This window comes from Ostrea edulis, chromosome 5 (assembly GCF_947568905.1).
Source record: "Ostrea edulis chromosome 5, xbOstEdul1.1, whole genome shotgun sequence".
NCBI classification, from domain to species: Eukaryota; Metazoa; Mollusca; class Bivalvia; order Ostreida; family Ostreidae; genus Ostrea; species Ostrea edulis.
Window position 1 is genome coordinate 35681372 of NC_079168.1, and position 13425 is coordinate 35694796.

Consider the following 13425-nt stretch of genomic DNA (forward strand, 5'->3'; position numbering starts at 1 on the left):
GTGCCTTAATCACTTAAGCATCGCGACAGGTAATAGTGATGTGTATATCTACACAGGGATTAATTAAATGTATATTGTTTAACACCCATCTCAATCATTTTTCACTCACATGGAGACGTTACCATTGCCGGCGATGGGCTAAAAAAAATTATGCTCGGCACTTACGTCCTTTGAGCAGGGATGCATCTTTATCGTGCAACATCTGTTATGACCTAAGCCTCGGTTTTTGCGGTCTCATTCGACGGACAGCCCCATTTAGTTGCCTCTTACGACAAGCAAGGGGTACTGAGGACCTATTCAACTCGTATCCCCACGAGATCCTACACAGGGAAATGTTTGAATAAGCATATTTGGATAATAAATCATAAACGCATAAACTATGAGAAATTTGTGGACTGAATATCTAAAGTCCCTTAATATCATCAAAGTTTGCAGATAATTTCCTTCAATTTCAAAAGGACATATATCTTGAATGCTAGATATAGCAATCAGGCCAATTAAGGTATGGGGTATGTGGCGTGATCACCTACAGTTCCATTAATGTTTGACATTACATTGCATATAATTGTAATTTACTAGGGGATCTAATTAAATTTATTGTACACCACGATTTGCATTTATATTATGATGACTTCAACGGTAGCTCTGCCAACAAATCAATTTTTCAAGATAATAACAATAATTATTTTCCTTTTAGTAAGATAACATTATATTTTATCCGTCTTGAGAAGGTATATAACCCTGTTCAGAATTGATAACGTTTGATATTTCTTTCCTAAAGAGGCAATAATTGTAAATTGTCATAATATAAATTCTTTGAGTTCGATGCTGAACAAAGCTTATACACTGAGTGATGTTATGCACGTAGAACATCATGTTCGTTTAGACATTTTGATTACAGTAGATGACGTTAGAGGGATCATCAGACGGTCAACTGAAGAACAACTAGTAAAACACGCAAAGAGAAATGGTATAACTACGAATTGTCGAATAATATTGAAGAAAATTGATAAAATAAATAATAATTTCTTTTTGTATATCTGTACTTATAAAATCGATAATGGATACTAGAATTTTAGCAACAAATTCCAACAAACAGAAAAATCACAATGGAAATCTCTTGAAGATACATGTAAATATATATACAGTTTGGCAATGATTTTGTACAATTCGTCAGGTGAAGTGACTCTGGGTCATTTTTGGCTCTAACTGTACATGGTAAGATGGCTGTCTAATGGTTTTCCTAACAACAATGACTACAAAATGACATTCTTCTTCTTTGACAAGAATTATTTTGCATTGCTCTTTTTCAAACAACGGAGCGAAGTTTATGTCAGTATTAGAATATGACGAATGTCAGCATTGTAGGAAAAATTAATGATGCATATCATGTGAACGCGTCATGAAAAGGTTTCCTAGCATTCTGGAGACGATCATATCCAACAATAATGACACGCCCAACATTTCATCGTTAAATTTATATCAACACCAAATAGAACGACTCTAGAATGCATTTTCGGTTTCTAATTTACGCATTTACAACCAATGTACGTATAGTGAGAACACCAACTGGACGAGAAAAGATAGATATTCACATGAATTTTTTTTACAGGTGGAAAAGTCTGTTTGTTGCTTTTTGGTTTGTGTGATAATTCACTGCAAGATATTAAAATATCATATTTACAATAAGCTTTTATTTTTATTCATATTTTTCTACTGAAAACGACAAACGAGAATTTTATATCGATAAAAATTTATACCTTTTGTTTTCATTGTTTTGGCAGTCAATATGTGGCCTGCCCGGATCTTCGCTTTCCACTTGGTCAATTATTAATGCATCATACATCTAATAAAAGGATGCGTAGTTTTCTTAGGATGCATAGAGGAAATCTTGTTGAGATGTAAATATGTAATGTCATCAACAAAAAGCAATAATATCAGAACTCGGGATAATTGCTTATCTTGCAGCTTTATCAGAATGTGTCAGACCACGTAGTGAACAATTTGCTCCTGTTTATTGATTGTTCTTGTTTATGGTTTATCTTTAGATCAACGTACATATAAAACAACGTCCACCATTGTAATATTATTTGTGCAGTGAACATGAGAAAGAGCAATTTCTTCTTTATTTGAGGTCCATGTAATCCCTTTTAAACCAGTACATGAAAGAGTGAAGATAATGAAGAGTGATAAATCTCATAAATCCTACAAAGGATACAAAATTAAGAGTAGGGCAAACACAGACCCATAGAGACACCAGAAGTTGGAGCAGTGTCTAATATTGCTCCATAGATATGGGAAGATGACGATGGAGAAGCCGAAGTCATCCTATTTGTCATAAAGCTGAGTTGCTAGTTTGCCATTTACATCTATGTTCAATAAAATATCCTAATAAAAAGCAGACATGGAAGACTATATAGTGTCTTTTATTTCAAGTTCACTGGGATACATCGAATCGACATATGAATGAAAATGTGTATTATCAATATAAAAAAACATCTTCATAATACATGTATCTAAATGTCGAGGTGAAGGCCACGGCAAGATATTTTCCTTTTTCATGGAAAAGCTTTTGAATAAATTCATATGCAGATACACAATGCAATTACAATGTGAAAGTAAATTTATCCAGTTATTTTAATTCAGAATGATGTAGAAATGGTTTAGCATTCGTGTCATGAGGAATCCAGTCATAAATTTTGAAATAAAAACAATGTTCCATGTACAAGGCATTGTCAACCAATTGAACAGTTTTTGTGAAACAACCTGGCAAAGAAGACGATTTTGGTCCTGCTGGAAACTGATATGAAATATTCCAGGGAATGCTGCAAACTACAGGATTGTCCAGATAGGAAGAGTAAAAATGGACATTCACGACCTGTGAATCAAGAATAAGTACTTTGTAGGTCATGTCATATGAAATCTGAGTTAAGTTTAGCTACATTTTGTAAAGAACATTGCATGTATCCCGAAGTCAAAACGTTGAATAAGAAACCCGATTTCAGGTTCTTTTATGATTGGATTATATTTCAGATAAGTTAAAGATATATAATGTATCTGATAATACTGTTAAAAGAAAAATGACTTGATATCACCTAGTTGAGAAGTCTAAGAGTAGATGCAAGGTGAAGATAACGAACAAGTGACCAATCTTACAACTCCTATAAGCAATACAAAATAGATATTGTTTTATTTTTGTATTTTGTATGGGAAACGCCAAGTCATGCCAATCGGTTATTTTCATATAATGTTTGAAACGATGCTCTTAATAAAAGATCCCATGAGCCTTAACGGTCACCGGAGTATGCACATTTTGTACTCGTTAAGAATTATTAAGTTACCTGTATGATTTTTATACTTCTCATTTTTTCTTTGTACTAGATGATACCTATATTGTTACAACTATCATACATAACTGAAAATTTAAAATTCTTTTTATAGATGGGTAAGGTTTATAACATCACAGCGAAATGCGATTTCTTTTTATTTTAGCTCTAAAAGGACATATTCCAAAGAGAGTTAATTGCTTATTATAGGTAATAATGCAAACAGTTTGCCTCCTTGATGTACAGGAGCAAAGAGTTTGTAATTCTAACATATGATCAACTAAACCTCACTCTGTAACCTGGGCCCTGAACCCAGGGGACAGAAATGTTATATTACTCATCATAATCATAAAAGATTGTGACCTTTTATTTGGTAGCCTTGCATTTGAATTTCTGATGAAATATTACATGCATTAAAAGGTCATAGGGAAATGACTCTGACTAATCGTATATTGTGATTTTAATTGTATTTTACAATAATTTATAGAGCATTATACTTTATAGGGGTAGATATAAAAATGTATTTTATACTGTCATTTAAAAAGTTATACGGTATATACAATTTTAAATCTCTTGATTTAAAAGGTTAAAACAGATAAAATCTTCACACTTCACTCACAAGTAAGGCTCTTGGGTCTGGTAGCCAATGAGGATGTTTGACATCAAACATAAATTTTCCGCTGTCACATCCAGAGATATTTACAGCATTCGTTTTGTTCAGAGGGCCATCACTGTCCAGCATGGGGGTTTGTGATGTTGCAGAACATCTGTAAAAAGCGAAACAGACAGAGGCGTGTTACTGACAAGCAAGGGGTTCTGAATGTTGCAGAACATCTGTAAGAAGCGACACAGACGAATAATTGATGGAGATTACTTTATTACCAGTAGACACTCATAGTGCCCCGGACGTACATTTTGCAATGCACCGAACGTTTCTGTTCTAGAGAGCCCATGGAGTTTTTACATTGTTGCTTATCATGCATCAGTAAATAGAATATTGTTTAAATGAGAGGTAAAGATAACGAACAGTGATCAATCTCATAACTCCTATAAAGGTAAAGATAACGAACAGTGATCAATCTCATAACTCCTATAAAGGTAAAGATAACGAACAGTGATCAATCTCATAACTTCTATAAAGGTAAAGATAACGAACAGTGATCAATCTCATAACTCCTATAAAGGTAAAGATAACGAACAGTGATCAATCTCATAACTCCTATAAAGGTGAAAATAACGAACAGTGATCAATCTCATAACTCCTATAAAGGTGAAGATAACGAACAGTGATCAATCTCATAACTCCTATAAAGGTGAAGATAACGAACAGTGATCAATCTCATAACTCCTATAAAGGTGAAGATAACGAACAGTGATCAATCTCATAACTCCTATAAAGGTAAAGATAACGAACAGTGATCAATCTCATAACTCCTATAAAGGTGAAGATAACGAACAGTGATCAATCTCATAACTCCTATAAAGGTGAAGATAACGAACAGTGATCAATCTCATAACTCCTATAAAGGCGAAGATAACGAACAGTGATCAATCTCATAACTCCTATAAAGGTAAAGATAACGAACAGTGATCAATCTCATAACTCCTATAAAGGTAAAGATAACGAACAGTGATCAATCTCATAACTCCTATAAAGGTAAAGATAACGAACAGTGATCAATCTCATAACTCCTCACCTTGTTTTACATCCCATTTTAGGATAGTTCAGTCGCATAGCGACGTCACCACATATAGTGCATGATACTCCCGTCTGGATTCACTCACCTCTGACTGTTTATTGATTAAATGCTGGGGGAGAATTGGTTCATATTACTCATGTGAATGGAAGGTAATACGTATACCCCGTCCTTAGAAAGACAACACACAGACAGCGCCTATCATGACATGAGTTATCATTGTGATGTGAACAAAAAGCATAGGGATACTGTTTGCGTCATTGTATTATAAAAACCTTACATATCTTTATGTGGCCGTCGGTGGGGTATAATAGTTACATAGTCATCTATTGACGGGATACGGAATGATACTTGGTTGGTAGATTTCAGTTTATCGGTCTGAAATTACTAACCAGGTATAATTCTGTACCCAGTCAATAAATGAACATGTACCTACAATGCAATAGTACATTATGCATATCTAAGTTTGCATATTTGAAATCGCATTTGACGATAGATAGCTATAGAATTCCAAAAGTAAGTCAACGTGACCTAAATTACAGTGTACTTCTGGATCACGACAAACTCAAGATCCAGCAGCAGACCAGATTTAAATAAGTTAGTCCTTCAGTCTGCAAGATATGATCTGAGCACAAATTGACTAAGTAAAACTGCAGCTGTAGAGCATTCAAAAATGAGGCAAAAGCGATCTACTTTTGATTCAAGACTCGCCATTCCCCCAAGATGCATCGACTGAAAAACTCTGATGGGTCTAAGCCTCACTCTGTGAAAACGTCTGACCCGGGCCCAAAGACAACAACAAAGGGACGGACGGGCAGAAAAGCCCGTCCCACAATACGACCCGTCAAAAGACGGACGTATAAGAATAGAAGTGAAATGCAATAAATTTATACATGACAAACTAAGATGACACTGAAAACCTTAACAAGTTACAACTCAAGTTTTCGTTTGTGCCAACCAACGCCTACCATGCCACTGGACATAAAATCAGTCCATCATAAAATCATATCAGTACTGTGATGATATATTACGTACAAGTTAAGGTACACAGTCCTTGTGTTTGGTGACCTGAGGATTGCATTATCGGTAAACCGCGTATAATCATGAAACTTTGATAATGTGTTTGATAAGTAAATCAAGAATGACACTGATGAAATACGTAAATGAACAAACCTTTGGAATATGTGATCGTCATGATTGACAGAAATAAGGAAGCTCATTTTTTCAATGACTGCTTTCAGTGCATTTTTCTGCTCGCTGATTTGGAATACTAGAAACATTAATACCAATACTAATACTGACTGTTGCGTAGCCATCACAGAGATTTAAAACTTTACATTAGGTAGAATGCTCCTCAATATCTACAGAGATAATACGGCATACTTCATGTACTGTAATCTGACCTAGTGGCATTGTATAGGATCATTACTTTTACCGTTGAATGTGAGATCCTAGTTTTACACTGCACTGGGATTTTTGCATTTTCATGCTTATGGTAAATACTACGATGCGATTGAATATCCTATGCTGAATTCTAAGAACTGTTTGCTATTTTCCTATATTTTGTAACATGTAATATGCATCCAAATACATGTGCTTCGTATACAAAATGATTATCTCTAGAATGAGAAATTATGATCTAAGGATTTTAATCCTTATATCATTTGAGTGATTTTAGGTTGTTCTTTAGTTTTGCTTTTTGTTGTTGTTGTTGTTTTGGTTTAAATTTTGTCTGTTGTAGACAAAACAAATCCCGGAAGGTTTTGATTAACGTGTAATTAAGGTATATCGTCGATACAGCTGTATCGAAAATACAGAAGAGTTTCAAGTAGTTTGAATCATCAGTCCCTGATTCACATTTCATAATGTTTGTTTCTTAAATGTCAAGAGATGTTACTAACAAGGGATCGGTGATTCTTATGGAGTTTTTTCTCTCGAAAATTAGAATGGACCCCATATCTTAAGTTTGGTTGTATCATTTCATTTGTACGTGAGTGATGTGTCAGGCATAAATGTATTGGCGAAAAGGAAAAAAAATGTCAGTGTATCAGGCATTTTAATCATTCATTAAATATAGCTGATTTTGATATCAAGACAAAAAGTATTGGTCGAGTGAATGTAACACATATTTGGATTGGACAATCAAAAATTGAAATATTCTTACCTACTTAGAGAAATTCAGCTTGAATGTATATCATGTGAATGGCCGTTAACTATATATCACATTATTTTAGAATGTAGTGATTTTACGCCCATAAGAAATACACTTTTAATAATGTGTAAACAATGCAAAAACCTTCCACAAATATTGATACTCATATTGACATACCATATTTACAAGAAAGCGATTTTTACAGGAAAATTTGAATACTTTTATAACTGTTGATATCAACAAACTGATATGTATTTTTACCTGTTTACGCATTTTTAACTGTTATGTCCGTCGGATGGGATGTTAAAGGGTGCCTCGTGTTAGGGATCACAACCCCCTTTGGTACGCAAAAGATCGTTTCCCTGATTTTCGAGAAAAAAAGAGTGGGCTCCCTGGGGGACGTCAGAGAAACTCCTACATTCACATCCAAACATATTACAGTTAGTTATCGCCGTAGAATAGCTGAAATATTGCCAAAAACGGCGTAAAACGATTATCAACCAATCACATTTGGAGTTGAAACTGTAGTGCAAGTACATGTAATTTCAATCAAATTTTCACACAAGATTTATTTTACAGTAATGCATTTTTATAAAGAAATATGTAGAGAACGGAATGTACAGTACATGAAGCTCGTGGTAACTTCCTATATTATATATTTAAGTGAGCCATCAGGGACAAAAATCACACACAATGATTTCATAGTCATTTGCAATTAATTTTTTTAAATTATGATTTTCATATATTTTTTATTTGAATGAATAGATGGATGCAGGTGAAGATAACAAACAGTGATCAATCTCATAATAACTCTTATAAGGAATACAAAATTAAGAGTTGGGTAAACACGGACTCCTACGCATACCATATAAAGAGAAGTAATCAGCCCCTGTCGACCGGCACACCTGCCGTGAGCCTTAATCCGTAGTCAAAATCAAATATGAAAAGAACAGTCTATAACAATTGGTATAAAATTGATATGGATATAAAATAAAAGAATTTTAGATATATCTATTATTGATTATTGAAAAAATGTGCATACCACGAATTGAAGGACCGTTCCCGGTGGTTCAGTGGTAGAGCATTTGCTTTGTAACCAGGAAGTCATGATTTCGAGCCCCTCCTGTGCCATTGCCGCCTCAAACTTTAACATATAAAATTAGGTAGCGATTGCTCCTTCGCCAAGTGCTCTGCAATCAGAGGTGAATATCGCGGGTCTTCCGGAAATGAACTTAAAAATGGAGGTACCATGTCGCGACAGGGATTTACACGTTAAAGAATCTTTACTGTTTCCGTCCTGAGCGCCAGGCATATGTCTAAATTTGGTACTTCACCTATAACTGGTGACGTCTTAATATGAGTAAAACATTCTTGACCGGACGTAAAAGAAAATAAACAATTAACCAACCAATTGAATAGAACTTATATTTTATAATTTACCACATGCTCTGATACATTTGCATTTTTCACTAGTTATAAGTTATCTTCCTTGTAAACTTTTATTTATCTTTTAATCATGAAAATATTTAGTTTTTCCACACTAAACATTAAATTATACTCAATAATATTGTTGTTTCCACATAAAACTGTACTAAATGTTTAGACAGAAATTATGCAGTACAAATCGCATAATGAAGTTAGATTTAATGACACCACTTCGTGTTTCCAAACATTAATAACCAAACTATGATAAAGTTTTCAATGAGCAATAACATAATGCAATTTGAATTGCATCCTTTTAAAATTTCCTCCATTATGACGTCTAATATATCACCTTTAAATGACACATGTAGAATGTGAATTAAATGTGGCTCAGCATTCGGATCTCAGGTTAGAAATTAAAAACACCAAATATTTTGACCGATTTTCTCAAACATCAAGTAAGAGCTTGATCTGCGTATAATCAGTTTTTAAATCGAGGCAGGCTACTGACAAACAAGTTGATGTTACAGGGGGTTCAACAGTCTCGTTTAGAGGCAACATCTCGCAAAATCTATGGTCGATATAATGATCAAGTTTGCCCATATAACCAATTATTGGGTCAAATGCTGTTTGACTTGCTTCATACCGATTGTTAGGCCGTACTTGGCACACTGATTTTAACTGCGGATTACTCGGCTTCCCTGATCAAGACATAGGACTCACGGCGAGTGTTGCCCGTCGACAGGGGATGCTAAGTCCTCCTAGGCACCTGATCCCACCTCTGGTATGTCCAGGGGTCCGTGTTTACACAATTCTTTATTTGGTATTCCTTGTGGGAGTTTTGAGATTGATCACTGTTCCTTATCTTTGCCTTTCATCAAATTAACAAATGGGTAGACATATACTTTTCTCATGCTCTGATAGACATGTAAATATATTGATGCATTTGATGAAAATATTGCAGTGAGTAGGAACAATTTTCATTCTTCAAACGTTTCCTGATAAGAATATGCCTAGTGCCCTTGGGTGTATATAACTGCGACTGGTGTCTAGAAATATTGGTTATGGTGATAGAAGGTTCTTTATAGTAAAAGAATAAGTGAAGATAACAAACAGCTATTAATTTCATAAATACCAGAAAGAGCAGGGCAAACACAGACCCTTTGAAACATCAGAGATGAGGTCAATTGTGTAGGAGGAGTAAGCATCCTCTATTGACCGGTCACAGTCGCCTCGAGCCTAATATCGTAATCAGCTAAACGGAGTAATGCGTAGTCAAAATCAGTTTGTAAATGACGACCCAAACAATTGGTATGAATGATGACATACAGCATTCGAACCAACAACAGGATGATTTTGCTAAATAGGTGCGTATTACGAATTTGCCAAAATATGACATTAAAGAGGCTGTTGAAACCCATGTGATATTAACTTATCTGTCAGTGCTAAATCATACGCAGAACATGTTCTAGCGTATCGTATCTGCCGAGACACATAAACACATATGCTGGTGATAATGGAATATTGCTATAAAAATATGGAAAGATGACAACAAACAAATAATCCTATTAAAACTAAAACCGTTTGTCATAAGGTTGAGTTGTTAGAATATACTGCTTGTTCTAAATTGAAGTCATGATAGATTTCCTCTCCTTCTAACTCTTATGGCTATAAGCTGGCTTCCTTCCTCGTAAGTACATACAAAGTATGTTCATTTCTTTCTTATACCGTACTTTTCTATCTACGGAATTTTGTCTAGTTTCTTCAATCCATGTTAAGCATATAACCGGATATCTAAGCAAATATTTGCTTCTTCGAGCTTTGTTTTAGATTGTAAAGCCCCTTTAACTCATTCACGGCGGATCATCCCGGATCGTCAATCCGTGACAATCTGTCATCATCGTGTACAAACCGTATATGCAGCCGGCGTCGTCCGGGTCCATTCGGCTTGGTCAAGCCTATTCGTGAAAAAATTAAACGTTTAATTTCCCCCCGGATCATCCCAGACGGAAATCCTCCGTATTGATCCATGTAGATTCCATCTACTTCCGTGTATCAAACGAGAGGTCTGTGTATCAACCGAGAGGTCCCATGTAGCCACCAAAGTATCCGTGTAAAGTCCGGGCTCCTCCATGTACGAAACTTTTCAGCTGAAGAACACGGATACCTACGAAGTGTACATGGATTGTTCCCGGAAAATACATTGATAGCCAAGATAAATCCAGGGGAGAAATACAGTGATAATCCGTGGACATCCGCGTATCTCCGTGGAACAACAGTGGAAGGACCGGTAGAAACCGTGATCATCCCTACGCTTCGTGATGACGCCGCTCCCGACCGGGATTTTTTTCCAAGGACGTACAGATAGCTACCGTGCTAATCCGTAGAGAAACCAGAGTTTTACTTGTCTGCATTCTGATAAGACCGTGTTGACAATGGCATTACAACGTCACAGAACCCAAAGACGCCGGATCACCCTGGGTGACTAGAATTTTGCATCCGGTGTCGACCGGCTCCTGACCCGTGAATGTGAGAAAGGGGCTTAAGAGACATAGTTCGCAAGCAAGTTTCAACAGTCTCGTTTATAGTCAGCATTTTGTAAATTCTATGGTCGTTATAACGATCTAGTTTGCCAATACAACCTGTCATTGGGTCAAATGCTGTCTGACGTGTTTCAGATAAACTGTTAGGCCGTTCTGAATTTGACTACGGATAACTCCGTTTATCTAATCAAGATATAGGGCCTATGGCGGATGTGACCGGTCGACAGGAGATGCTTACTCCTCCTAGGCAACTGGTTCCACCTTTGGTGTGTCTAGGGGTCTGTGTTTGCCTATTTTGTAATTTCAAATTCTTTATAGGAGTTATGATATTGATCACTGTCTGTTATCTTCATGAATAATACAAAATTAAGAGTAGGGTAAACACGGATCCTAGGACAGCCCAGAGGTGGGGTAACGTGCTTAGGAGAAGTAAGCATCCCCTGTTCACCGGTCACACCCGCCGTGATCCCTTAACTTGATCAAGTAAACAGAGTAATCAAACTTAGTAGGTAAAGAAAAGCATAACAATACGGAACTTTCGGGATGTGCGGGAACGACCGATTAGACTTGACGTTTATACACTGCGGTCACGTGATAGTAAGCAATTGTAGGGCAAAGTTGACATCGTTACAACTGGTATTTCGCTAGCAGACGGTCCGTAAAGAGCTATGCGCAGTCCCACAATGACAATCCAATTCACTGTTGGTGCTTAGTACTCGGGTGTAAATTAGATGGAAGGGAAAAGGCGCATTTAGACGCGAATCCTTGGATGGAAGGGGTGATGTTTTACCGATATCCTCAAGATATTCACTAGATTTGTTTTCCTCGCCAACTCACATAATTTAATCAAATGCATTTTCTTATAAATTGTTGTAGTGATTCCTTTCTTTGAAAAATAGCACTTTAATACAGTAATTTGATAGCAATTGAAGAATTCCATGCTTGTTTACTTAGTTGTTATTGTAATCCGGAAGTGACATGCCCTACAATTGCGTTTGACGCGCGATAAAAGTCAGAGTGGATCCGTATCTCGAAAGTCCCGTATTGGATGCTTACTCCTCCTAGGCACATGATCCCACCTCTGGTGTGTCCAGGGGTCCGTGTTTGCCCTACTCTCTATTTTGTATTGCTTGTAGGAGTTATGAAATTGATCACTGTTCTTTATTTTCACCTTTCATGAAACACGTCAGACAGAATTTTACCTAATGTCATGTTGTATCGGTAAAACAGATCGTTATAACAATAATAAATTTTACCATATGCTGACTTCGTTACTAGCTTGAAAATACGGATGTATATTTAATTGCTGTTATAAAATTTAGAAATTCATTTCAAAATTAAGGATTATCTCCCTCATGCATAGCTCTTATCCTTGGACGAATTTGGCTCCACTTTTTTTGGCACGCTGTTTTTGGCTATATTTAGCTCTAAAACTTCATAGTTATTTCGGATTTCAAACATTTCGGTTGAGCATCACTGAAGAGACATTATTTGTCGAAATGCGTATCTGGTGCATCAAAATTGGTACCGTACAAGTTTTACATTATAACGAGAATATTGAAACCCTTTAACTTTATCGTATTTGTCAGTAGGCTGTCTCGATTTAAAAACTGATCATACGCAGAACATACTCTTAAGTATCGAATCAGTTGAGAGATATAAACACCATATCGAGGTGATCAACGTTCGTTATATTCACTTTTTCATATGCTAGATGATATTTTTGGGAGTGATCGTTATTTTATTTGCACTAACACGAAATAAACAACATATATTAGAACGTACTACATGCAACAAACATAAGTGACACATATCACGTACTTACAAGAATAAACGACATGAAAATGAGAAGATAACGAACAGCTATCAATCTCATGATACCTTTAGAGAAAACAAAATTAAAAGAAGGGTAAAGATGGACCTCTGGATATACCATATGAAGATGAGTAAGCATTTGATATCGCGTACTGCCAAAAATATACAATGGATATTATCGGGTAACATTTTTGCACGACTTTGTAAGGCCATGATATTACTCGAAAATAAAGCCTCGCAGATACAGTACCGGTATATCAGGATATGTTTGTGAGAAGAATAAATGTACACTCGATTATTTAAACTCAAAGGAAAGTACTCTCTAGTTATAAAAGGAAGGATTAATTAGTTATTTTCATGCATTGTTTGTTGTACATACAAATCGCTAAGAGATATAAACATGATGAAAATCCATGAAACCAACTTAAAGTTCGACTTTGATCACAGCAAACGTTTTTGCTATAGAAGAA

The 13425-nt window shown here is 35.8% G+C and overlaps 1 protein-coding gene across 1 annotated transcript; it reads right to left on the reverse strand.

The window, feature by feature from the left end:
* Nucleotides 1–2410: 2410 nt before the first annotated feature.
* Nucleotides 2411–6388, reverse strand: LOC125652305 (uncharacterized). Its single transcript, XM_048881379.2, has 3 exons — nt 6197–6388; nt 3946–4093; nt 2411–2878 (listed from the first exon to the last, which is right to left on the reverse strand). The coding sequence occupies exons 1-3, from the start codon at nt 6337–6339 to the stop codon at nt 2633–2635; spliced, it is 537 nt and encodes a 178-aa protein (XP_048737336.2). The 5' UTR covers nt 6340–6388; the 3' UTR covers nt 2411–2632.
* Between the last annotated feature and the right edge of the window lie 7037 nt (nt 6389–13425).

Excerpts from the sequence above, each read along its gene's own strand:
- LOC125652305 (XM_048881379.2), bottom strand. The coding sequence starts at position 6,339 with ATGGCTACGCAACAGTCAGTATTAGTATTGGTATTAATGTTTCTAGTA. Across the intron at positions 4,094-6,196 it reads GACGATCACATATTCCAAAG|ATGTTCTGCAACATCACAAA; the intron begins GTTTGTTCATTT and ends CGCTTTTTACAG. Across the intron at positions 2,879-3,945 it reads CAGACCCAAGAGCCTTACTT|GTCGTGAATGTCCATTTTTA; the intron begins GTGAGTGAAGTG and ends CTTGATTCACAG.